This window comes from Mixophyes fleayi, chromosome 4 (genome assembly GCF_038048845.1).
Source record: "Mixophyes fleayi isolate aMixFle1 chromosome 4, aMixFle1.hap1, whole genome shotgun sequence".
Lineage (NCBI taxonomy): Eukaryota > Metazoa > Chordata > Amphibia > Anura > Limnodynastidae > Mixophyes > Mixophyes fleayi.
Window position 1 is genome coordinate 59,361,088 of NC_134405.1, and position 27,831 is coordinate 59,388,918.

At 43.3% G+C, this 27,831-nt stretch overlaps 1 protein-coding gene across 2 annotated transcripts in view; it reads right to left on the bottom strand.

Annotated features, from left to right (window-relative positions):
* The window catches only part of DPYSL2 (dihydropyrimidinase like 2), a 59,492-nt gene that overhangs the window by 6,919 nt on the left and 24,742 nt on the right, over positions 1-27,831 (bottom strand). For both annotated transcript variants that reach the window (XM_075207179.1, XM_075207180.1), the window contains exons 2-7: positions 22,161-22,249; positions 20,479-20,663; positions 18,883-19,047; positions 10,883-10,944; positions 8,449-8,529; positions 335-403 (exon numbers count right to left, since the gene is read on the bottom strand). In XM_075207179.1, the coding sequence (XP_075063280.1) occupies positions 335-403; positions 8,449-8,529; positions 10,883-10,944; positions 18,883-19,047; positions 20,479-20,663; positions 22,161-22,249 (651 nt within the window). The remainder of the gene's footprint in view (positions 1-334; positions 404-8,448; positions 8,530-10,882; positions 10,945-18,882; positions 19,048-20,478; positions 20,664-22,160; positions 22,250-27,831) is intronic.

The window sequence follows — 27,831 nt, forward strand, 5'->3', positions numbered from 1 at the left end:
CTTTCAGGTTGTCTCCATTCCCCTCCTCACTTCATGACACTGTCCTGAGGACATCCTGAGCAGGAGTTAAATTAAATTCCACAATCATGGAGAAGTTTATGAACCTCAGTTATTTAAAACCTAATTTATGAGCACCAGAGAACAGAGGGATTCAGTACAAGCTTAGAAACAACATGAGCCGGCTATCATTTCTAGTCTGTGTCAGATCCACTAGTGCTCAGACATCAGTCCGGAGGACAATCAGTAGAGATACACAGTAACTGTACATACCAGAAACCTGTGCTGATGGGTGGGAAAAGAGGGTTGAAAAGATTTTAAAAATAATGATTTTCACCTCTTCTGGTCGGCTCAAGACGTGTCCCTCTGGGCCAGTGATTCCTTGTTCTAAGATCCTCAGTTGTTCCTGGAATAAAAATAACATCAAACTCACACACAGGCACACTGTAGAATAAGTACAACATTTCCAACACCATTACTACTCAGGATATATTACATTAAAAGGGCTGGTGAAAACAACAATGGACTGTTTCAAGGTATGGTAAAAGAGGATTTTTATATCCGTTTCTCTGATTCCATTTGGGGGACACTGCTACCATGGGGGTTGTGTGAGGGGAGAGGAGTTTGGCACTTGATTAGTTAACTTGTTAATGTATCCTGCTGACAAACCCCTCTCCCCTCTGCAACCCCCTGTAGGCTCTTCAGTTTAAGTACAAAGCCCCAAGGAAGGGGAGACAACCAACCAAAGACCAAACAGCAGAAGAGCAGAAGGGAGGGAACGCAGTGTCCCCCAGATGGAATCAGAGAAACGGATTTATCGTAAGTATAAAAATCCTCATTTCTCTTTCATCCTATCTGGGGGACACTGCTACCATGGGGACTTTCTAAAGCAGCCCTCTTAAGGGAGGGACCGCTCTGACAGCCTGGCACGTAGAGCACTGCGGCCAAAACTGGTGTCTGCTGACGCAAATACATTGAATTGATAAAATCTTGTAAAAGGTATTGTCACTCACCGGACCGTGAGTGCCTCTTCCCGGACATTTAGGAACCGTGGTCGTCCTCCATCCTGAGGGTCTGCGCATGCGCTGCGCAGCCCTTTCATATACTTTAGTGTATGTCCCTTTAACTCAATTGGCAGATCAGGCAACACTCCCTATATTAAGCACCTGTGGTCAACACCACGTGGCCTGATCTTGGAGTCTCATTCCCCATGAGCCTCTGAAGGTGTTTCCTCGTGTATTCAGCGCTGCTGATTCCTGTGGTTTCCAAACCACTTCTACCTCTGTGGTTTCCTAACCACTTCTCCTACTGTGGTTCCCATACCACTTCTACCATCAACTGTATCATCGTGACTGTTTGCTGATTCCTATCCGCTGCCTCCGTGCACTACAGTCTCCTTATCCACTCGCCTGTGTTCATCATCAAGTCTGTGAGCTGATTCCTAGCTGCTGCCTCCGTGCACTACAGCCTCCAGCTGGCAACTCGCCTGTGTTCATTATCGTGACTGTGAGCTGATCCCTATCCGCTGCCTCCGTGCACTACAACCTCCAGCCGGCAACTCGCCTGTGTTCATCATCGTGACCGTGAGCTGATTCCTATCCGCTGCTCCTGTGCACCTCAGCGTCATCTCATCTCTCCCGTGGGTTCGCAGAGTCCTGCTGCCGCTGCCAGTCCTATCGTCCATCTACTGCTGATCCGCTCTCCACGCCTTCCTGGTTCCCCTGGTCGCTACCCTCCTGTCAGCATTGGATTCGTGTCCCTGTTGGTCTACTTACCTGTACCACTTCTACCATCAACTGTATCATCGTGACTGTTTGCTGATTCCTATCCGCTGCCTCCGTGCACTACAGTCTCCTATACCACTTCAACGCTATTATATTCCATAGTGACTGTTTGCTGATTCCTATCCGCTGCCTCCGTGCACTACAGTCTCCTACACCACTTCAACGTTATTATATTCCATAGTGGCTGTTTGCTGATTCCTATCCGCTGCCTCCGTGCACTACAGCCTTCTCTCCTTATCCACTCGCCTGTGTTCATCATCAAGTCTGTGAGCTGATTCCTAGCTGCTGCCTCCGTGCACTACAGCCTCCAGCTGGCAACTCGCCTGTGTTCATCATCAAGTCTGTGAGCTGATTCCTAGCTGCTGCCCCCGTGCACTACAGCCTCCAGCTGGCAACTCGCCTGTGTTCATCATCTAGTCTGTGAGCTGATTCCTAGCTGCTGCCTCCGTGCACTACAGCCTCCAGCTGGCAACTCGCCTGTGTTCATTATCGTGACTGTGAGCTGATCCCTATCCGCTGCCTCCGTGCACTACAACCTCCAGCCGGCAACTCGCCTGTGTTCATCATCGTGACCGTGAGCTGATTCCTATCCGCTGCTCCTGTGCACCTCAGCGTCATCTCATCTCTCCCGTGGGTTCGCAGAGTCCTGCTGCCGCTGCCAGTCCTATCGTCCATCTACTGCTGATCCGCTCTCCACGCCTTCCTGGTTCCCCTGGTCGCTACCCTCCTGTCAGCATTGGATTCGTGTCCCTGTTGGTCTACTTACCTGTGCGCTGCACCTACTAGACTCCTGCTTCTTACATCCAGGGACTTCTCATCCTGTCGGCCTCCTGCCACCCAGGTATCACTGCACTCCTGTCTGACTGCCTTCTGAACCTCGGTATGCATACTTCTCATTGACTGTGCTGGTGTATTGCATATCTTGCTGGACTGTGTTGGTTCTCCTCTGGAGCTTGCAATCCGCTGAGTCTTTTGCCATCATTGACTGTGTTACCTTGTGCTGGATTACTTCAGAGACTTCCTACATTTGCAGACCTGTTCAGTCATTTATATATATTGTGCATATTACTGTGGATCGTGTTTAATGTGCCCGTGTACATCCTGTGTTGCAGTCTCTCCCCGTACACCTCCTCACATATATTTTCAGTGGTACAACTTGCTGAAGGCAGACCACTGATTCCTGTTTCAGTATCACCTGTTCCATTCCTCTCACATAGCAGTGGTACAACTTGCTACCGCAGACCACTGACTTCCCGGATACCTCCACTTGGATTCCATTCCTTCACTCAGACAGCGGTACCACTTGCTATCCGCAGACCGCTGACTCTCATCACCTCCTCGTTTCTGTTGGACATTCCTCCTCACTATAGCAGTGGTACAACTTGCTAACGCAGACCACTGACTACCTCCACTTGCCCTTGTCCATACAGTTCCTCGTGTATTATCACCTTCATATTACCAGTGCTGCTAGTCATAGACTTTCCTGAGCATCTCATCATCTACTATTGCCTGTTCCGTGATCACCCTGCTACCAGAGTACACTATTACCATCTATATTGCTCTGGTAAGCTTACCACCTGGTGATCCCTGGGTAAAGACTTCTAGTGCCCGTGACAGGTATGGACCAAGTAGAAAGTGGCTCCTCTGCATAACTGGTCCGCTGAGGCCCCATTTCGCGCAGCCCAAGACGCACACACCAAACGGGCAGAATGGGCAACAATATAATCTGGTACAGGTCGATTAGCATTGATATAAGCTTGCTTAATAGTCGATGTAAGCCATCTAGCAATTGATTGCTTGAATGCCAGCCATCCTCGTTTTGAGAAGTCAAATAAAATAAATAAAGAATCCATGTGGCGAATCTTAGATGTCCTATGGCCAGATTCAGAGAGATCTAACCACATTGAGAAATTCCATAGAGCCTGTTCCAGATGCTTGAGTCTCCTCTGTGAACACCACAACCATTATTTTCTGGTTAATCAGAAAACCGGAAACCACTTTTGGCAGGATTGTTGGAACTGTTCTGAGAACCACCCTATTATCGTGAAACACGAGATATGGTTCGCGACATGAGATAGCCCCCAGCTCGGAAACTCTATGAGCTGATGCAACATCTAGTAGAAATGCAACTTTCCATGTTAAGAATCGTAACTCCGCAGTTTGTAACGGTTCAAAGGGCATCCTTGAAGCATATTAAGGACCAGATTAAGATCCCAGGGTGCCGTGGGCGAAACACGTGGAGGTTGGAAATGCAGGACTCGCTGTAGGAAAGTCCTGACGTCCGTATGTCTGCCGGGAAACAGTGACAAAACACAGAAAGAGGCGAAATCTGTACTTTTAAAGGACCCCAGGCGAAGGCCTCCATCCAGGCCATCCTGAGAAAGGCAAGAAACCTTGAGAAGCAGAACGAAGCCGTGTGGCAGGTCCGGCTCTCACACCATCTAATGTAAGTAAGCCAGATGCGAAGGTAAATACGAGCAGTGTCTGGTTTTCTCGTGAAGAGAGCCCTTTGGACCTCCAAAGGTTGGCTTCAACAGCCATGCCATTAAATTCAGACAAAGGTTTTCTCAAAGGGGTAACCAAAGACCTGGACCTACCGCCATCAACAGGATTTCTGGATACCAGACCCTCCGCGGCCAAGCTGGAGCCACCAGTATAACTGGAAGGCCTTCCTGCTTGACGCAGGGAATCATGTAAATGGGGGGGGGGGGGTCAGGTATCCTAACCTGAAGTCCCAAGGCATTGTCATAACATCGACGGGCATTGCCAAGGGGTCCCTTGTTCTTGAGCAAAAGTGTAGGACCTTTTGATTGTGACGAGATGCCATTAGGTCTCGGTCCGGGGTCTCCCATTGAACGAACAGAGACTGAAGGACCTCCGGATGAAGAGACCATTCCCCCGGCAGAATTGAATGCCGGCTTAGATAATCTGCTTCCCAGTTCTGAATGCCTGGAAAAAAGACTGCGGAGATGGAGGGAAAGTGGTTTTCAGCCCAGGTCAAGAACTGAGTCGCCACCTCCATTGCTCTTGCGCTTTTGGTGCCCCCGTCTGTTGACGTACGCCACTGCCATGGCGTCGTCAGCCTACAGACGGAACAGTTGGCCCTGCAGGATGGACTGGGTGCTCTTTAAGGCCTTTAACATAGCTTTCAGTTCCAGTATGTTGATGGGGAGAGTGGTCTGCTGAAGTCTCAAATGAAGGGCCACAGCCCCCCATCCCCGAAGGCTGGCGTCTGTTGATACTAAGATCCAAGACCATGGGGCAAAGGACCTGCCGACTAGCAAATTGTCCTGAGCTATCCACCATCTGAGGGATTGTCCCGCCTGTGTGGACAAATGAATCAATTTGGCGTTCTAACTTCTGATGGGATCCTGACCACTTTTTTAAGATGTCCCATTGAAAGCAACGAAAGTGAATTAGACCGTAAGGGAGAGTCTCAAAGGTCGACACCATCTTTCCTAGTAAGCGCATGCATAAGAGGACTGATGGTTTGCAGCAGGATAAAAGTCGAATTGCAGAGTCCAGCAAGGACCGTGATTTGTTCTCTGGCAGGGATACCTTCTGTTTGCTGGTATCCATTATCATTCCCAGAAAAGTCATTCTCTGGCAAAGGGTTAACTGGGATTTTGCCCAATTTATGAGGCACGCATGCATCTCCAGGATTCTGATGGGGAGCTGTAGATGTTGGTCGAGCAGGTGAGCAGAGGCAGACTTGAATAGTAGATCAATCAGGTAGAGCACTATTTGCACACCTCTGGAATGAAGACCACCATCACCGCCATTATTTTTGTAAACACCCTTGGTGCTGTTGCAAGGGCGAACGGAAGAGCTCTGTACTGGTAGTGAGCGGGTTCTACTGTGAATCTGAGAAGAGCCTGATGTGCCTCCGAGATAGGAATGTGAAGGTAGGCGTCTTTGAGGTCTATAGATGCCATGAACTGGTTTACTTCCAAGTCCATTGATAACTGACCTGAGGGATTCCATCTGAAATCTGTCGACCTTCAGGTGTAGGTTCAACTGTTTTAGGTTTAAGATAGGGCGGAAGGAGCTATCCGGATTTTGGACCAAAAAGAGGTTGGAGTAGAAACTATGCCTCTTTTGATGTTCCAGAAGTTCCCAGATAAGTCCTGCGGAAAAAGAGGCAACACTAAGAAGCATTGTGTTTTCTTTGTGTGTCGCGGGACAAGCTGGTTGCGAAAAATTGACGAGAGGCAAGGCCCGATAGGTCTATTATGTTACCTCTCCTTATAATCCCGTGAATCCAACTGTCCCCCGAGAACCCTGCCCACTGATCTTTGAACAGGAGCAGACGTCCCCCAACTGCTGCCGCTGCGAGAAGGGGGGCGTAAAGCTGCCGTTTTATCCGGGAGCTTCGAAGAAGGACAGTTCATGGAGGAAGACCTACCTCAGTGCGAGTGTCCCCTAGTGCCAGCTGGTCTGGACCTGCGAGACTGGCCCTGTCCAGATGAGCAACCCCAAAGGGCTGTCTAAATGAGCAAAACATGGGTGTTCTAGACTTTGGGACATTAACAGGTAGGAAGATGCTTTTGCCTCTTGTGGCCTGGGAAATTATGCTGTCCAATTCAGGGCCAAATAGCACTCCACCTAAATAAGCGAGAGACTCCAAAGATTTCTTTGATTCGGTGTCTGCACCTCAGAACCTAAACCATAAGGTCCTCCTGGCTGCAACTACCTTTGCGGAAACAGTGGAGGAAATGTAAGCTACGTTTTCGGCAGCTTCATATACATATCTTGAAGACTTCTTGAGGTGAAGGGCAAGGGGAAGTAAGTCTCAATCCTGCAGACCTATTGTCAACTGGTCAGCCCATGTTTCCAGAGCCCTGGCAACCCAGATAGGATGAAAGAGAAATATAATTGAACTGTGCAATTTGTTTAGTTACAAAACGATTCCCATTGATATTGCTTTGGTCCTCCTCAATATGATTTGAATGAACTGCAATACTGTCTTTCAGCCAGCAGAGGGTATTGTGAAACAGCTGTTTATAGGAAGCAGAGAGCTAGGTCTTTCCAAGTACAGCAGTGGAAACAATGACACCTGCAGGCAATAAAAGACTTTTGAACAGCAGTTCCACAGGATGGCTACTACTATGGTGAGATCACTTGTTGCTGCAACCATGTATATCTGCTGTCCACAGGCAGAGACAGGTGGGATAAGGTATCCATTTGTATATAAACAAAACCCACAGAAGCAACATCATTAGAATAAAATATAGCCTCATAAAGACATGGAATAATTAACAACCATTATTCAATTACTATTGACACTATCATCGGGACCCAAATATCCTGGCCCCCGACAACAAACTGGACATATGAAGTGATCCCCATATATATGTGTGGTTCACTTTGGACTAGTTTGAACTCACAATTCTTTAGGCAGCAGTACACTGAAACAAGAAACAGTATAGTAATATAGTTATAATAGACAGGAACAATATTGTTATTGATTTGGAAGGCGTCACATTGCTCCTCAGCGCCAGACAGTAGGTAAACTATAACGCGCATAAAACAGGGATATACAAGATGACAACAAAAAGTAGGGAGGGCCCTGCTTTCAATCTAGTGGAAAAGGGCACAGCTGAAACAAGAGGACAGAGTGTGACAGTATGGAAGAAGCCTTGTAGGTGGGAGTGAGAGGTGATCATCAGAGAGGAGGCACAGGTCACAGGCAGATCTAAGCAGACATGAAGGACAAAGTTTCGAGATGAGATTTGAGATGTATGAAGGAGAGGTGTTATTGAGGTCTTGTAGGTGAGGGTTAGTAATTTGAATTATATTCTGGAGAATATGGGGAGCTAGTGTAGGAATTTGCAGTTCGGAGCTGCAGATGTGAATTGGGGAAAGATCAGTCTTGTATGATTTAGGAAGGTTTAGATCAGGATGGTGAGTGGAACACCAGATCGGAATATACAGTATAAAAGGTGGGAGATAAGGATATAGAATAGATAATTGTTTGGGTTGCATCTTCGGTAGGAAATCGGGGTATTCTAGGAATATTTTGAAATTTGAGGATACAGGAATGTGAGAGGGAGGAGCAGAGGGTGGAGTCAAGTCTGACTCCAAGACAGGTGTCTTGGGAGACGGAAGAAATGATGTTGTTGTTGAAGGTGAGGGTAGGTGGCGAGAAGATAATGGAGCATTAGGTAGCATTGGGACACTGATGTGGAAATAGCAGACAGACAGTTAGTCACACTATTAGAATAAATAAAGAATGCCTATATCACCAATACCCTCAGAAACAGAACTAAGAAATGGAGTACCAGGATATCAATTGAATACACACCCACATTAAGTCAACACAAAAAACACTGAGCATTCACTGCCACCATCTAAGAAAGGAAATGAATAACGATCCTTGTACCAAACTCTTATGCATTCTATTTTTAAGTATCTATCCAACTCCGCCTCCTCGGTTGTAACATCTGGTTCTAAAAGTCCACCGGTCCCCTATAGACAGTAGAGACAGTTAATTGGTGGGTTGTATCATTATTTATGAGGCAACCAGTCATGTCACTAGGACCCAATGACATCACATTCTCCTGTGCCCCGTCAGGCTCTCACCAGCAGACAAAATAACAACATTGGTTCCATCCCGGAGAAGTAAACCACTCCCAGATATAAACGGGTTAAGCAATAAACCTCTTACCTCAGCTATGACATCACCATTTTCTGCATGCACTTGTGCAATGGCTCCCATGTCCCGGATTACACTGAAAACCTCGTAGATCTGAGAATGAAAAGATAGGGTTGTTGTTACAGTCTATAAATATCAATGTGTTTTTACCTTTAGATTTTTTATGTTTCACAATGGATAACATTTTTGTTATGTCTCACCAGTCATGGGCTCATACCAAAATGGCTACACTGCTGTTTAAAGTAGTCCACCATTGATAACTCTTTTTCCAATGTAGGCAAAATTCCATTTTTATTATCAGTGCACCACTTTAAGCACATGTGGAGATTTCGCCTAGGAAAATAATACTGTAGGGTTCCTGGAAATGCTTAGTATGTATAGAATGCAACAGGACAAAGGAAGATATGAAATGTAAATAAAGTTTTTCAGTATTTATATAGAATTCCAATTGCGCCAAGAATCTTTAGCGTGATCATTTGCAATACAGTAAGTAGTGTCTAGGATGGGAATTGTCGCTTCGATGCTCAGGAATACTATGCAGAAGTTTAAAAAAGTATGGGGGACATGCACATGGTAGAGGGGAGGGGGACATACAGCCATGATTTCACCCCCCCCCCTCCCTCCCCCCCTGCATTTTATGTGGAAGAGTTCAGTTTTCCAGTGGTCAAAAGGGGTATAGCCTACTGACATGGTTAATGGCATGGTCTTGCAGGGTTAGAGGGGTGACATAATAATTTGTCCTGATCTTTCAAATGGGAATGTTGGGAAGTATATCATTAAACGATTAAAACAATGAAATGAGAACTCCACATGTATACTATATACTATATATATATATTTAATATTAACTACATTGCTTATATCGTTAAATAGAGTAATCAAACAGCTCCTCTCTCTAAGTGTGCATTTTTTTCCATTGAAAACCAATTTAACGATGAGGTAATGAATACATACCATTCACCCCCAGCCGCATTATTCTTGCTATACTCAGTCATTTCTACTGAAAGCATAGTAGAGTGATAGTGGGGAAGAACCCTTAGATGCACTCTTATAGCCTCTAAGCCAGTGATGGACAATGCTGGCCCTAGGGTCGCCTGTAGCCCTAGGAGCCTTCACCTGTGGCCCCCAGCTCGTTCCTGCTTTAAGCCCTGTTGGTCCTTTTCTCTGCTTTATGCCCCATAGGCACCAGCTCTTAGACTCTGCTGTCTGCCCTGCTGAGCTCAGGGCCCCAGCTCCTATTAAATGAGACTTGGGCCAACGGGTGAAGCTCAGTGGGTCATAAATCAGAGAATAAGACTGAACTTCATCTTGTTCTTTGCTGGAGTAACCAATCAGCGTAACCTCCTCCACACAACGCAGGGATGTCACATAGTGCCACCTGCACATGTGAGATCAGAGAAGGAGGGATGTGCAGGTGGCACCACGAGGTCTACCTCATTCCTCCGAGAGAAAGAGCTGAGTTATTTCTGCTTACTTCATTAAAAGAAGGTAGGGGATTTTTAGAAAGGCCCTGTTGTGCATTAGCATGCTGCAAAGTTGTTATCTATTTTTGGTTTCACAGACATTCTCTATCAAGGAGAAAATCAGAAACAAGCGCAACAGCTTAACGGATGCAAACTGCCTGTAGTATTCAATTGTCCTTGTTTCAGCCTTAAACTTTCAAAAAGTGGTGGTAACTTTGGTCACTGGAATGTCTGCTAATATGTTATTGCAGATTGGTGTCTTTCTTTCTTTAAATGTATTGTTTTAACTTATTTCTCAGATTAAAGGTAATGTGCGGCCCTTGTGAAGTTTAGCAGGACTTGAAGGGTAAGAGGATGCCCATCGCTGCTTTAAACAGAGCTAGCGTACTTATGACAATCACTGCAATGGAAAAAGGTGGTGTTGCTCCTAGCAACCAGATTCTGTTGCTTGTCTTCAGCAGTTGAGAACATTTAACTGTTGCTGCCCAAACACCACCTGTTTCATTCACACCAGGTTACCCCAATGAGTCTTCCATAATGTCTAGTGCAGTTATATAAGAAAGTTAACTAGATTTTTAAGTTTTAAAGATTTAAAAACTATTAATGAATAATTCACGGTGTATCTATGCCCATCCTGCTCTCTACAGAGCAATAACCATAATGATAATAATTAAATCTCAAAAAGATGTTAATAATAGGCCTGGCAGTAGTCGGTATGCAGTGCGTGTCCTAGGAATTCTGGAAATGTGTTTTGCATGAGAAGCGGCCAGTAATCTTGGCAGAAGATTGCTCATTCTCATTACACACCCAGAGACACAACACTGATGACAGACTGTGTACACTGCAGCTCAAAGGATTTTCAACTTCAGTAAAGGTAGTGTTGTAGCAGCAGACTAATGGAGATTGTGATTCACCTGGTGCTGACATTTGACAAGAAGAAGAGACACCTCTATACAGAACTGATATCCTATCAGTGACATTACCTGAGAGTCTGTGAGCTGATACTCATCTTTGTAAGCCATGTACACCAGGAACGAATTAACACCTGCAGATAGAGAGAGGGATGTCACCACTTACATAAACCACTACATTGTGGCAAAGAAATCACACAGTAGATTTACTGGCATCATGTATAAAACAGTGGTAAAGTTACTTTCTTATAGAAAGACATGGACCTTATCGTTCTTTACATTTTTGCATTTGAAGTAGAATATTTGTTCATAAAACTGGTTTTAAAATTTGATTCTCACTCTATTTCTCTGCAGCAAAAACAAGCTATATTAGACACTGCACAGTTCTAATCTTAATGGCTGCTCAATATGGGGGGATTGAAGTCAGAAACACAGGATTTGAATGGGCCACATCTGAGTGGGCACGTCAGTACTGTACATGGGCTATGTCAGTCCATCCCTTTCCTCCCACGTTCCACGACACAAGCTGTAGGCAGTCGTGAGGGTCATTTGCGCTCGGACATGAATTACATGCAATTGCGTTCAATGGCGCAAGGTCCGTTTCTGAGTATGCGCAGAGCTATTTCACGCAAGATACACTATGCAAATGAAAGTACGCCCGAATATGAATCAGGCCCTCTGGGGGCAATTCAATTAGCCGCATTATGGGTAAAAGTAACGCGGCTTTCGCATTATTACCGTAATAATGCACTTTATTATAGTTATTACGGCAGTTTCAACGCCGGCCTCCCGCCAGCTCCCTCAGCTGCGAGCAGAAAGCCGGGCTAAAACTACCGTAATAACAGTAATAGTTTTAACACCGCGGAAATTCAGGGGGGAATTGAATTCCCCCCTCTGAGTCTAAAATAAAGCAAAATTTTAGAAGTGCAAAAGATCTTACAAAAGATTCTCAATTGACATTAATGTTTATACCAGTTGACCTCTCACCATTTTTATATATGTTGTAAATGATACACTGTTAGCCTAACAATTACAAAGTTATTTAAGTTGAAAGATGTAAATTGTATATATAGCTGCTTCAATTATTTATCCTCAAATCTCTAGCCATTGGATCCAGATAAATGCAAAAATTACAAAGCATAGTCAATTTTGCCCTAAAATGGGAAAATACTGGCATTTGGCTAACTCTGTATCAACAATGTGATTATTAGTGTCAGTCGCCTTGTATTTCTGTTTTGCTAGGAATATGTCTAAGTCTTTCTTGAATCTATCTAGAATGACTGGCAATACTATTTATAGTGGGAGAGCATCCCATAGTGACAGTGCCTCAAGAACCATTTAAGCAGCAGTTATTTCAGTCAACTACTGGTGTGAAGATCATTCTTCAATCATTTTAAAGAGTTTTTCTGTGCTTTAAACAAAAAACATAGCAATACAAAACAAACATAAAAGAAAAACATAATGTTCAGTGATCCAATATAGAATATTTAAAACTATTTAAAACTATGGTATGAGCACATGGTATGAGGAAATGCCACAAAAAATGTAAATATAATGCAGTAAGCTTAACAACATCCTAAATGAGAACAGGAGCCATAACGTTCAGATGAACCAGTAGGTGCACAGCGAGACCAGAAGAAAACATCCAGATTATGATTAAAAAAAAAAAAAAAAGGAGTTTAGGCAGCGGAGAGATGGTCAATATTTAGACATCCTCCTATTAGGAGAAAATCCACAAACTTGGTTGTAGTTAACAATGGTTCCTCTGCGAATGTAAGTTTTAGATAATACCCCATTCATACTGCACCAAAATCCCGGGTTTTTGCCGGGGCGAGCTCAAACGAGTCCGGGTCTTGGTGCAGTATGAATGGTACAAGTCAAAAATCCCGGGTCTAAAAACCCCGGTCTTCAACCCGGGATTTATCGAGGGGTAATTCCCGGGTCGGACCCGGGTTGCCTGCACTATGAATTGTGCAACCCGGGTTTTTCAACCCGGGTTGCACAGAAAACAAGCTGATTGGCTGTCTGACCTGTAATGCTCCCAATATTTACATTAACTGCATACATAAAACCAGGAAAAAAAAACTTGAGAGGAAAACAACAGTATGGACTGAAATAACTACTTCTATCATCCACACTATAAGAAACAAACGAAAGAGAAAGGTCGCACATACTTTACATAGGTGACTAAAGTAAAGTACGGAGCGGTGAGCAGTACAGAACGGAATTGGTGGAAACACTGAAGAAATGTCTGATTGTTTACAAATGATACAATGGAACAATAAAAATTAAAATATCTTATAAGATACACTCACACATCTTTATGGATAAAACAGCAGAAAAGCAGACTATTACAAAAAAAAAAAATGTTTTCAGCCAATGAAAACTGCTCTGGTGATGACTCCCACAAATTGCCAGGGCACAGACTTGTGCAGTATGAATGGGGTCAACCCGGGACATTCCCGGGTCCGAGGTGCAGAATGAATGGTGTTTCTGAGCTGGGACGCTCCGAGCCCCGGCAAAAACCCGGCTTGAAAAACCCGAGATATTGCCGGGGCGGCAGTGTGAAAGCGGTATAAGTAAGTGTAATATAATATATTATATATATATATATATTTATATATTACACACGCACACTATATGGACAAAAGTGTTCGGACGCTTGACCATTACACCAACAGGGACTGTACTGACATTGTATTCAAGTACATATACTTTAATATGGATTTGGTCCCCCTTTTGCCTTTGTCCTTTGAGAGACTTGCAAAAAGGGCAAAATGGCCTCCTAAAGACTGGGCCAGGCCGAGCCCAGCACTATCACCAATGGCGCTATGATAAAGAAAACCGGTCAGAACGCAAGTGGCTGAGCTTTCTAAAATTTAAAGAAATGGCTGCAGCCTGAGGAGAATTCGCCTTCTCGGATTATTGAAGTTCTGGCGATAGATCACTGCATCCGGGGGCTGAACCGCGATTTGCAAAGGTGGGTTCTGCAATCAGACCCACAAACTTATGAAGAGCTTGCCACCGTGGTAGAAAGGTTTTGTGCGCTATAGCAAATGACTAAAGAACTTGCATTTGTGCCAAAGCCGCTGCCACGCCAAAAGCCAGGTTTGACAATCCTTGCTACAGGGCCCAATGGCAAAACTGCTACGGACAGAGGGCCAGGTGCAAAGCTGTCTAATCTGAAGTGTTTTGAATGTGGTGAGCCACTTTAAGGCAGAGTGTCCTAAACTACCGGAACCCATGGACTGTTCCGTGGCACATATTGGGCCTGCTTTTCCAAGCTGTTTTACCATGAGTCCCACATCAGGAAGTCCTTGTTTGTTCCGGGTGACTGTGCTAATCAACCAAAACCTTGTTCTGGCCTTGGATGACTCGGTGAGTGAACTCTCATTGGTTTCCAGCTCTGCCTTACCCGAAACCATAACTTCTCGGTTGCCCAAGGTGAAGGTTCTTTGCGTACATGGCACGACAGAGGAGTATTAAAGAACAATACTACCAGTCACACTCAAAGACAAAACTGTTATGGTGGTAGCTGCCATAGCACCTAAACTCCCATATCCACTCATTTTGGGGCGAGACTTCCCACTGTTTAATGATGTCCTTGGTGAGCGGATATGGCCGGACATGCCGGCAATTGATGCAACGGTCGGAAGCCCGGTCTTAAAGGATCCGTCTAAGAATCCACAACATCTGGGCATCGATCTTTGGGAACCGCCAAACCGGAATACCATACTGGGAGTCACAGCAGGAGTTCCACAAAAGCATCCACCTGCGGGGAAACATGGACAGTCCAAACTAGCATTGCTCGGTGATGTCGCAGATGAGCCCACCCCGCCTGTTAGTGAGGATACGGACTGGTCCGCAATACCAATTTTGTTTCCTTTGCAGGACTTTGCTCGAGACCAACTTAATGATGCCACTTTGGAACATGCCTTCAAAAGTGTGACTGAGGCAAATGGGGTAGCAAAAGCCGCCCAGGCTGCAGAAGGTATACCATATTTTATTGTTAAAAATAATTTCCTGTATAGAGTTGCTACTGTACAGGGGGATAAAGTAGAACAATTAATGGTTCCTCAGGTCCATGTAACCCTAGTGTTAAAAGCAGCACATACACATGTCTGTGGGGGACACCTAGGGGAGGATAAAACACGGGAACGAGTTCTGCTTAGGTTTTACTGGCCCGGTGTACACATGGCAGTGAAAAAGTATTGCCGGTCCTGTCCCATTTGTCAGAGAACTTGTCCCAAACCCATGTACAGGGCACCTCTCATTCCAATTCCAATAGTACAAGTTCCCTTTGAACAGATAGCTATGGACCTTGTGGGGCCACTGGAAAAATCCTCACGTGGGCACCAATATATACCAGTGGTGCTTGACTATGCAACCAGGTATCCAGAGGCAATTCCCCTACGAAACATAAAGTCCAGCACCATAGCTAAGGAACTTGTATTGATGTTTACACGCTTGGGAATACCAAAAGAAATTCTTACAGATCAGGGTACTCCATTCATGTCTAAACTGATAAAGGACATGTACCAGTTGCTAGGGGTTATGGCGCTTCACACCTCTGTATACCATCCACAAACAGATGGCTTGGTGGAACGCTTTAACCGCACATTAAAGCACATGCTCAGGAAAGCAGTGGCTCAAGAAAAAAAAAGATTGGGACACTCTTATTCCCTATTTGATGTTTGCCATCCGTGAGGTACCTCAAGCTTCAACAGTGTTTTTAGTCCCTTTGAGTTATTGTTTGGGAGACAGCCCAGGGGTATCTTGGATATGTTAAAAGAAGGGTGGGAGCAGCAAGGTCCCAGGGAGCCAAATCTGGTACAATTTGTGTCACAAATGTATGAGAGGCTAGGAAAGATAGGGCCCATTGTGCAGCAACATGTAAGAGAGGCTCAGGAACGACAGAGGAAAAGTTATGATAAAAGTGCTGTTGTTCGATCTTTCAAGCCTGGGGACAAGGTCCTTGTCCTGGTTCCCACCCAGGAAAGCAAACTTTTCGCCCATTGGCAGGGTCCATATGAAGTTCTAGAGGCTGTTGGTCCTGTCAATTACAGAGTCCACAGTTAGGTAGGAGAAGGGAGGAGCAAATATATCATGTTAACCTCCTTAAACTTTGGCATGATGAGGAAACCTCTCCTCAGGTCGTGAGTACTGCCATTGAAAAGTCTGAAGTGCCCATAGAGCCAGCTTTGTCCATTCAGCAGAGACAACAGACTGAAGAAATGATTCGCCGGAACAGGGATGTCTTCTCTTCCATTCTTGGGCGCACTACCTTAATCGAACACAACATTGTCACTGCGCCAGGAGTCATTGTCAAGCAGAAGCCATATCGTATTCCAGAAGCCAGACGGGTGGATGTGAGGAAGGAGGTCGAGAAGATGCTCCAGTTAGATGCAATTGAAGAGTCCACTAGTGAATGGAATAGTCCCATTGTGCTTGTCCCGAAACCCAATGGGACAATTAGGTTCTGCAATGAATTTAGGCGCCTAAACAGTATGTCGCAGTTTGATGCCTATCCGATGCCACGTGTGGATGAACTAGTGGAAAATCTTGCTGGTAGCAATTATTTGACAACCCTTGACCTAACAAAGGGTTATTGGCAAGTTCCCCTGACTTCCACGGCCAAGCCAAAGACTGCATTTTCCACCCCTGATGGTCTCTATCAATATAAAGTCCTACCCTTTGGGTTGCATGGGGCACCTGCCACCTTCCAAAGGGCCATGAATAAATTGCTACGACCTCACACAGCTTATGCAGCCGCTTACCTGGACGATATAGTGATTTATACCCCAGACTGGGGATCACATTTAGCCAAAGTTGAGGCGGTCTTAGCTTCATTAAGGTCAGCAGGGTTAACAGCTAACCCAGAGAAATGTGCCATAGCCATGAGAGAAGCCAAATATTTGGGGTACATTGTTGGTCGAGGGCATGTAAAACCCCAGCTAGACAAAGTGGAGGCTGTCAAAAATTGGGCAAGACCAGAAAAAAAGTCGCAGTTAAGAACCTTTTTAGGTTTAGTAGGTTACTACAGGCGGTTTGTAAGCCACTTCGCCACTAGAGCTGCTCCACTTACGGACATGTTAAAAAAAAGTTGTCCAGATAGATTAACCTGGTCTGACTCTGCAGAAACCGCCTGGTCTGATCTTCGGTTAGCTCTTTGTTCCTCCCCAGTGCTACAAGCACCGGATTTTACCCGGAGGTTCTTCCTCCAAACTGATGCTTCTGGTGTTGGCTTAGGTGCAGTCTTGTCACAGGAGAAGAATGGAGTAGAAAACCCTGTCCTGTACCGGAAGAAGGTGATACCTAACCCCTTCTGTGCCGTGAGTCTCATTCGGACTGTGAAGTGGTCTCATTCTACATATAGGTAAATCCTCAATCAACATCTTTTTGGATTCATGAGGTCTCCTCCATATTTGGTACGCAGAATTTATTCTTATGATGCACTCATAAGGGTGTCCTGTTATATCCACTACACTATATAGAACTTTGGTATTTAGTGGTGTACCTTCCCCAGCAGATATAATCTGTATGGTGTTACACTATGTTTGTCCTTTCCACATTTTGATTTGCTGATTGGTGGAGTTTTGGAAGAAATCCAATCCTGACAGAGGATACTCCCGCTTTTCATCAACATCTACTACTGCTTACCTCACGGTACGCATATTATTACCTTTATTCATTGTGTCTATACGGTATTACACTATGAGGCGCCATGCTTGTTCTCTATTACATACATATATATATATATATATATATATATATATATATATATATATATATATATATATATATATATATATATATATATATATATATATATACACATACACACACACACACATATATACACACACACACACACACACGTACAGATACATAGATTATAAGCTGTATTACCCAGTATTTTTTTATTAATGTTTGTTCCCAATTGTAAAGCGCTACGAAATTTGATGGCGCTATATAAATAAATGTTGATGATGATGATGATATATATCTAGCATTTTCAGATCGGAATTATACAATTATGATGGAGATTAGGCCAGGATTGTGGGGATAAGTGGTTGAGGTGTATAAAATGCTCATGAAACCCGAAACTTCTCCAAATCTTTTGTTAATGGGTATTGGCTTAACCAAGAGTTATAAAATTAATATATTTAATGGCAGAGGTGGGGGAAGTTGAGATTTCAATGTTAGCCATTTACCAGCCATCTCCCCAAAGACTGTGCCAGTTGTTTATCAGGGTCACTCTGCAAATAAGGCATATGGCACCCCGGCATAAGTTTCTTCCTATTTCCTTTGTGTATATAAGATAAGAGATAGTGGAGTCTCTCATGTGAGCCTTAGTCCTAGAAAGGATTAATACAACCCTTAGCTGGGGGGTGAACTGTCACAATTAATTGAAATGTGTAAGGCTTGATCAGAAATACGTCTCGACAGGAAATCAATCCAGGGTATTTGTGGCAGCAGGCCAGGCGAGGAAAATGCAACTTCTATTGTGGAAAAAACATCCTATGTGGCTGAACAACAAGAGTATCATCTGTCAAACGAATGCAAGCTTCTCCATACACCGACAAGCTGCAAACAACGCATACAAAACATGTACCTAGTGGACACCTGCTGATTTCGGAAAAGGAAGAACAGGTAATTAAGTGAGCAGGTACAACATTAAAATCTCCCAAACCAAAGCACTAGCACATTGAGCATCCGTGGATCGTATGGAGGTGGTATATAAATATTATGCAATTACAATATCCTATCTTGTATGTGCATGGTATAGCAAATTATCTGCAGATAGGGCCCGATTTAGAACTGCACATAAGTGCATTAGTGGAAAGTAAAGATGCATCTTGGAAGAAGAATCAATTGTAAACGATTGGGGTTTTTTTGCCGAGGGTTAATATACATAATTCTTCACTTAAAATAAACACAGGATTCCCTGGCCCTATGGTTTGTGTTCATTAGAGAAACCTACAAAAAAAAAAACAAATACATCTCTTGTATGGTGTTCTTAGTATAAAGCCACTGCTGTCTGTTTGTACTATATAGACATTAGAACTTACCATGATCTTTCACCAGTGCCTCCATCTCCTCCTGTATGCCCTTGTGCCACTCAGTGATGTCCACGTGCAAGGAGTAGTCACAACAGGATTTGCCATCCGCCCACTCATGCCACTGGTCAAACGCGGTAAGCAGACTGGTCCCTGGCTCGGGTACAACATGATCAACTAATATCAAGACAAAGATAACAAAGGGTCAATCAGACACTATGAAAGTAATCCAGCAAACACTAAGGGATATATTTACCAAACTGCGGGTTTTGTAAAAGTGGTGATGTTGCCTATAGCAACCAATCAGATTCTAGTTGTCATTTTGTAGAATGTACTTAATTAAAACTAGAATCTGATTGGTTGCTATAGGCAACATCTCCACTTTTTCAAACCCGGTTTAGTAAATCAAGCCCTAAGAGTAACACAGTGAAAAATGATTTATTGTGAGAACAATTCGTCAGTTTATAATGAATAGTACAAGGAAAAATGTGCATTTATCTGCAACCACTCTGCCCCTGCAGACACTTCCGTGCCCATCTACAACACAAAGCATACATTTGCTGGTGAAGCCTAGTAGTCCAGATGTTATTATGTGTTATTTACTGTAATACACAGTTCCTATGTGCTTTAGCAAATAATGTCTAAGCACTACCAACCTGCTATTATTTATTTATGCACTGATGTGGCAGAATTCTGTATGAATATACCGCCATATTAGTCCCATTTTCCCAGACCCTCATTAAATGACTGTTACCTAGGCCATGGGGTTAACACTAATAAACTACTGGACGTATGAGGTAAAATATGTATCTTAAACCATCAACACTCATCAGCTCACAGTACACACAATAGATGTAGTTGTACAAAAACAGCTTTGCCACTCATAAACAGGTGGCTTAGTGGTTAGCACTTCTGCCTCACAGCACTGGGGACATGAATTCAATTCCGGACAATGGCCTTATCTGTGTGGATTTTGTATGTTTGCGTGGGTTTCCTCCGGGTGCTCCGGTTTCCTCCCACACTCCAAAAATATATTGGTAGGTTAATTGGCTGCTATCAAATTGACCCTAGTCTTTATGTGTGTGTGTTAAGAAATTTAGACTGTAAGCTCTAATGGGACAGGAACTGATGTGAGTTCTCTGTACAGCGCTGCGGAATCAGTGGCGCTATATAAATAGCTGATGATGATAATGATAAACAGGCTTACAGAAACCAGCAGACTGAAAGAAATATGCCATTATCATTCAGACTTAGCTTTGCAACAGTGCATACAGCAAAGACATTTCTTTACGTTTGTCCAGTAACTCCCATTTTAGTTTACTTAGATAACACAAGTGTACATTCACTGTATTGGTTCGGCAAGTTTGTGCCACACCATCTTGTTGCAGATGTACAACAATATTTGCAATGACCTCAGCACACAACAATGTAATGTTGGCATAAGTACAGGGATATATGTACCCTCCATTGTAAACTACTACAAGTCCTTGCTGAGAAAATCTGTGTTATTCCCATGTTTGCACTTATGTGGCAGTGTTACACCAAATGCAAACAGAACAGGCAGAATTCTGTAAACTACTGCATCTAGCAAGACAGAACCCCTCTTACTGATCATAGTGGTGCCTCCGGCCAAACATGCTTTGGTTCCCTGGAAGAAGTCATCTACAGACACCATTCCATGGGAGGGTCTCTGGAAGCAGGTATGGACATCAATCCCGCCTGGCATCACCATCCTGCCGTGCGCCTCAATGGTCTTCACACCTCCTGGTACAATCAAATTTTCACCAATCTGCCTGCAACAAAGCAATGTGACAAGTCAGAAGTACATAACTCACACCTTATTTAAAATATATAAAGTACTTTGAGTCCTAATGGAAGAAAACCACTATATAAATAATACAATTATTATTACTGTGCACCTTGCACAAAGTGCCTGATTAAACTTTGTTGGAGAGACATCTGACTATAAAGGATATTCAGATGGGTGTCATTCATAACTGTAGTAGTGCCCTGGTCATGTGTGTCTCAATAAAGCTCTGACTAAAGAGAAGCGGACATATAATAAAACAGTGCATGTGATCTGTCCAACCGTTTGGGCCCCCTGTCAGACTGCACTTAGTACGCCTCCTTTAGCAGAAATGACAGCTTCCATATGTTTCCTGTAATCAGCTAACAGCCTTTCAATCCTTACTTCTGGAATGTTTTCCCATTCTTGTAAAACTTTATTATTATTCAAGGATTTAGGGAATCTTCATCCTTTTTTCTTGTTAGTACTTCATGGCTGATCTTAAGATATGTTTAGGACCATTATCTTGCTGAAATATCAAACATCTCATTTGTCCTTGGACATTAGAATCTACAATTTCTTGAAAGTCAGTTGAATACAATCTTCGTTTCGCCCACACAATCATTTCGGACACAAAGGCCGCAACACAAGCTGGAAACATAACAGATGCTGGAAAAGTGTTCTCTTCAAATGAGCCCCAGTCCACTTTATCTTTACATGTATCTTATATGTATGTTTGCAGCCAAACTTTTATTTCATTGGCCCAAGTACTCCTATGCAGGTTATAGCAGTGTTAACCAATGCTGTACTATCAAACTAATAGCCCAATGGCAACTAATCTTTGCAGTGGGTAATTTTCAGTGATCTGTAGAAACTGACTTTGAACTTTACAGTACTATGTACTTCCAAAAATGTCATTGTAAATATTGTTTGTTAAAAACAGCAAATTAAACCCTTGTCTTGTGCTTTTGGTTTGATGTATATTTGTGTTTTATACCAGATGCATTTACCTGTGATTGCTTGTATATATATTTTTCTCTGTAAAATTTAATAAAAATTCTTGTGAGTGTGAGAGTTAAAAAAAACAAAAACACACAAACAAATTAATATTAATTTTGCAATAACATTTCTAGTGAGATGCGTTTATCTTTGTACCACATACAGCTTGGGACAACTGTTCAGGTAGAGGTTCGTTAAAATGTACAATTTGACCAGGGGTGACGAAACGTTTGCATATAACTATATGGATAAACATTATGGCTTTTATGTGTGTTGCAAATACTTGTTTTATTTATTATACTATTGGACATGCTTACAGTCTAAATGGGGGAAAGTCAATTAACCACTAGGTGCTGCCGAACATCACCCCAATGGCGGGCTAAGCACACTGCTGGCCAATCCCATACAGAATCTCAGCTCCTATTCTCCTCTCATCTCTATTGGACACAAGGGAAAATGAGCGACTAATTCGTCTCCAATGTCCATATGTTAGGGTTATACTTACTTAATTAACCCATCTTCCATGTAAATGTCAGCGTGGAATGATTGGTCATCGTTGACAATTTTTCCATATTTTATAAGGAGTCGATCACTCTGAAATAAAATACATAATAATGGTTAAGAACAATGCACTAAAGTCACTGGGGCCAAGGTAGAATGTTTTTATTCTATAAATTATATGTGATCTCTCTCTGTCTCCCTCTTTCGGGGCTAGATGTCAAATAACTAAAAAACAGTAGCTGCTAAATAATCAAACATAGGTCTTCATGGAGAATCCCTCTGATGTCAAACTATCACACACACACACACACACACACACACACGTCTTCACTCAGACTGCAATACACAGCATTTATGCAACACATCTCAGCAATTATAAAGCCCTAATATTAAGTCAATATTTACATTAAATCTTTTTTTATTATTTTTCAGCATTTTGATAAATCTACCCCTAGAAAGGAAAAGTGAAGGTGTTGTCCATGGCAACCAGATTCTAGCTATCATTTGTCTAGTACATTCTAGAAAATGATAGATTTGATTGGTTGCTATGGGCAACGCCTCCACTTTTCCTTTTTCATTGAGCCGCGAGCAAATATCAACGGTAAAAATTACCGTAGTAACAATAATACAGCACACTATGACCGTAGTACTCCACCCTGTGAGTGCTAGTCTAGTAATAACAACCTACTTTCATCAGTTCTACAGTGTGGGTGTTGCCATGATCATCCCTTTAAGTACAAAATGCCCATGGTTTGCATAAACAGGGGATGTGCACTGGTAACACAATCTGCTTTGGTATCAGTAAGTTGAATGGACTTTAATAGGAATGCTTTCTACTTGTGCATAAAAATGCAGAATTCTCAGTTACACACATCTGCAAATGCATGATAAGCCATGGACCTATTAATAACAATGATAACTAATAATAGCTCATATAATCCTAAATTAATTAATGGCACAAGTCCCATCCAATATAGGTATTTATGTCTGTCGCATATTGGTGGCAAATACGTGACTATTAATCTGTCCTTGGCCTTGTCACAAAAGTCAACATCTGAAATATGCAAAATATGCGCACAAAAAAGGCATGTGGACAGATGAAACACGAACGTAGCTTTCTTACATAATCCATAAAAGATACGTTTGGAGAAAAACAGGTGAAAGAAGACCGAGTAGAAAAGGACACCTGACAAACCACCAATCATGATGGTGCATCTGGCAGAAAGAAAGAATGCATTCAGCTAAATATCAACAAATCCTAGAGGCTAATGTCCAGGAGCCAATGATGACATTGAAGCTGGAAAGAGGTTGAATTTATAAATAAAACAATGATATCTCAAAAATCAGCCATGAGGTACAGGAAGGAAAGGTTATGGTTCTGGAATGGCCTTTACAGTCCCCAGACGTGAACATTAGTGAAAATCTGTGGGGAGATCTCAGACCTGCAGGAAGACCTGAGAATATTCCTCAGCTAGAAGAGTAGAAACAAATCCTGAAGCAAAAATTGAGAGACTCTTAGCTTGCCAAAAGAAATGTTTGGAAGCTGTGATTTTCAGCTAAAGGACTGTTACTAAGTGCAGGCTGACAGGGTGCCCAGTCTTCTGCACATGCCACATTCACTGTTGTATTGCTTTCAATCGCTTAATTATGCAAATAAATAGTACCGGTAAATGTCCAGAAATGTTCTGATTAAGTCTGTACCTTACGAAGGTTGTGTTAACTTATTTTCACACAGACGTTTAGTGAAACATGGAATTTGTCCTAGGATTCCTATACCTTTGCATACAACGATCTATAAATACTATTAACACCACAAACTATAGGCCAAGTGATTTTATGCAGGGAGCAGAACTCAATGAGGACTTCTATTAGCCTTCTATCTCCCAACAGGGTGTAATATTAATTATAATACATGAATCGTAGTGTTCTGCCAAATACATTAAAACACATCAGAATTTTATTTATTCTATTGAAGTTTTGGTCCAATTCGTTTTATGAATTATGTATTTTTTTAAACTTGATAAAGGAAACGTGTCAGCCTGCCACACAGTTGTCTCATGGGAGACTCTGTGGCAGGATGCTGCATGGGGGAGGGGCCGGGGCCTGATTCAGGGGCTGTGTTGTGTCTACAGTGATCAGTGTAATGTGTGCCTAAATGAGAAGTAAGACAGGAACGAAGCAAAGTAGCTGTGAGTATTGCTTAAACACAGTGTATGCATGATAGATATAGATATAGATATATATATATATATATATATATATATATATATATATATATATATATATATATATATATATATATATATATATATATATATACACACATCCATATACATACACACCACACACTCAGTGGCTACTTTATTAAATACACCTTTCTAGTACTGGGGTCAGTCCCTCTTTGACCCAAGAGCAGCCCGAGTGTTGCATGGCAGGGATTCAATCAGGCGCTGGCAACATTCCGTTAAGTTTCTCATTAACATGATAGTATCACACAGATTTGTCTGCTACACATTCCTGCTGCCAGTATACCGTTCCACCGCATCCCAGAGGTGATCTATTGGATTGGATCTGGTGACTGCGGAGGTCATTGGAGTATAGTGAACTCATTGTCATGTTCATGGAACCAGCTTTAAATGGCGTGTGCTATGTGACATGGCGTGTTATCCTGTTTCAAGTAGTCATTTGGACATGGTTAGTGTCACTCACCGGACTGTTAGTTCCTCTGGCTCAAGACCTAGGTCTCTCTCTGTCTTGCCGGCGCCTGTCTTGCGCCGCGGCGCTCGCCATCTTAACCAGGGGTCTGCGCATGTGCAGACCCACAGACTGTTAAAACCTTGTTCCTCTCCTCATTGGAAGATTAATTATTTCTCACTATTTAAGACACCTGCGGCCCTATTATCTTTGCCTGTTCATGGTCCTCATTCTGCTGAGGTACCAAGGAGTTCCCTGTTCCTGTTTATGGTACCTGTTTGCTGTGGACGCTACTGCGTATCTTTTCTGCACCTGGACAAGTCTCTACTCCACGCCAGTGGTAATACCTGTCAGCCGCAGACCGCTCCATGTTACCTCGTATCTTACCTGTACCTGGACAAGTCTCTACTCCACGCCAGTGGTAATACCTGTCAGCCGCAGACCGCTCCATGCTACCTCGTATCTTATCTGCACCTGGACAAGTCTCTACTCCACGCCAGTGGTAATACCTGTCAGCCGCAGACCGCTCCATGTTACCTCGTATCTTACCTGCACAAGTCTCTTCTCCACGCCAGTGGTAATACCTGTCAGCCGCAGCCCACTTCAAGCTACATTGTATGTTATCTATTATCGGGACTAAGTTTCTACTATGCATCTGTAGTGATAGCTGCTAGTCGCTGACTTTCTTTACTACACTGTATTATTGGCTGCTCGTATAGACTTTCCTTCTGTTGTCAAGCATCTGTCCGTTTCCAGTTTACCTGCATGCTAGGCACTTCGGAACGTCTCATTTCCAATTACTACTGGTCATCATACTCGCTGTGTCATTACTGTTTCTACTACTTAGAGACTATATATATATCTTCTGGCATTCCTTCTCCTATCCAGCTCAAGGAGATCCGTGTCCTCATTGTGTATAGCTGTATCCGCATATTTACCATACTCTCCTGAGGGCCGCGACCTGCACAGTGGAAGCCGCTAAAACCCATACTTCCTTGTGGGAGTTCCTGGAGAAGACCAGCCACTGTATTAGACTCCGCGCCTCTGGTGAGTAAAGCTACATCAGGTAAATTCTGGGTCAAAATTCCTAGTGCCCGTGACAGTTAGACTGTGGCCATAAAGGGATGCACATGGTCAGCAACAATACTCAGGTAGGCCGGGACATTTAAATGATGCTCAATTGGAAATAAGGGACCTAATGTGTTTCCCATAAAACATTCCCCACACCATTACACCACCAGCCTGCACTGTTTACACAGGGCAGGATGGATCCATAGATCCATATTGTTTACGCCAACTTCTGACCCTACCATCTGCATGTCGCGGCACAAATTGAGAGCAGCTTCTGAGGTACTAAAACCACCCATCTGGTACCAACAGTCATTCCACGGTTAAAGTCACTTAGATCACATTGGCGTTTGGACTGAGCAACAACTGAACCTCTTGACCATGTCTGAACACTTCTATGCTTTGAGTTGATGCCACATGATTGGCTAATTAGACAAGTGCATTAACGAGCAGGTGTACCTAATAAAGTGGGCACCCTGTGTATGTATAAACATATACATTCACACATATAGTCATGTGAAAAAGGAAGCATATCTCCTTTCCAACCTGTGTTTGTACATATCTGGACACAATTAACTATCTAGTCCTCACCAAGTCCTAAAATTTGATCAGTCTAATCTCATATGACAACACATAATAGACCTAACTTTGTTATTATTTATTGAACAAACAATAAGCCAACATGAAGGAGCCACGTGTGACGACAGCCTTACTGCTTCCATATCAAGAGAAGTTCAGCATTTGCTCATCGGGAAGTGATACCACCTCTCTATATTAGCAGAACCTTTGGTATATCAGTCAGAAGCACTCAGGTTTGTGCTAACACTATGCAAAGAAGAAAACACATCTGCAATGTTCTCCGAGAAGCAGTTGTTGCTGCTCAGACATATATGTGTGTATTCCACAGAGCTCGGTGATACACTGTATCCATAAACACAGGCCATTCTTACATCCCCTGTGACCACTGAGCATGGTGATACACTGTATCCATAAACACAGGCCATTCTTACATCCCCTGTGACCACAGAACAGTACAGTGAGCAGCACCACAGTTGCCGGGTGTGGGCTTCCTGCAGCAGTAGCTGAGCCAGACACTCAGAAGAGGGGACTCTGTGCCAGCGCTTCACAGGAAACACTACTTTGTGTGTGAGTCACATGTGGCACACAAACCCAATGTCTGGTAACCGTTGGAGACCCATACACAAACAGAAGAATCCTGGACCAAGGCTGAGAGTGACTGCTGCACAAGATGGATCTACTGCTTTCAATGGACTGTGTCTGCCATGCAGATTAAGCAGCTACTTCTCACCACTTCACTTTTAGGGCAGTAAACATCATGATGATCTCTACATCAAAGGGTCACAGCCACTCATGCCACTTCAAGTCACCAACACATGGGCATTTGAACCCTCATCCAAAGACCAGCAGCCTGCCTGTGGCTCACATTGCTCAACTTGGTTCATATATTAGATAGAATAGTATCACAAGGTCTTCATTAAGTAACAATTTCTAACCAGTGACAAGCAATGCCATTATGTCATATGTGAGATAAGAGCTTCGGAATGTTCAATCATTATTATCATTATCCTTTATTTAAAAACTTTTGACATACTGGGAGAAATTCATCTGCCGGGGATGTGGCGGGTGAACATCGCGCAGCGCACAAATGGCGGCAGAAATCTCTGCTCATTTTCCCTTGCACCTCTATGGGGTGCGGAGAAAAAATGAGCATACATTTCTGTCAAATCTCCGCAGCGAAGTGTCTCACGGACGTTCCGGAGACACTATGCGACTAATTGAATCCCCCCCAATACGTAGCGATGTACACTGAAGGGATGCTAATACAAAGAAAGTATGTATAATGACATGGTACAGACGGCAATGATGGCCCTGCCCAAATGAGCTCACAACCA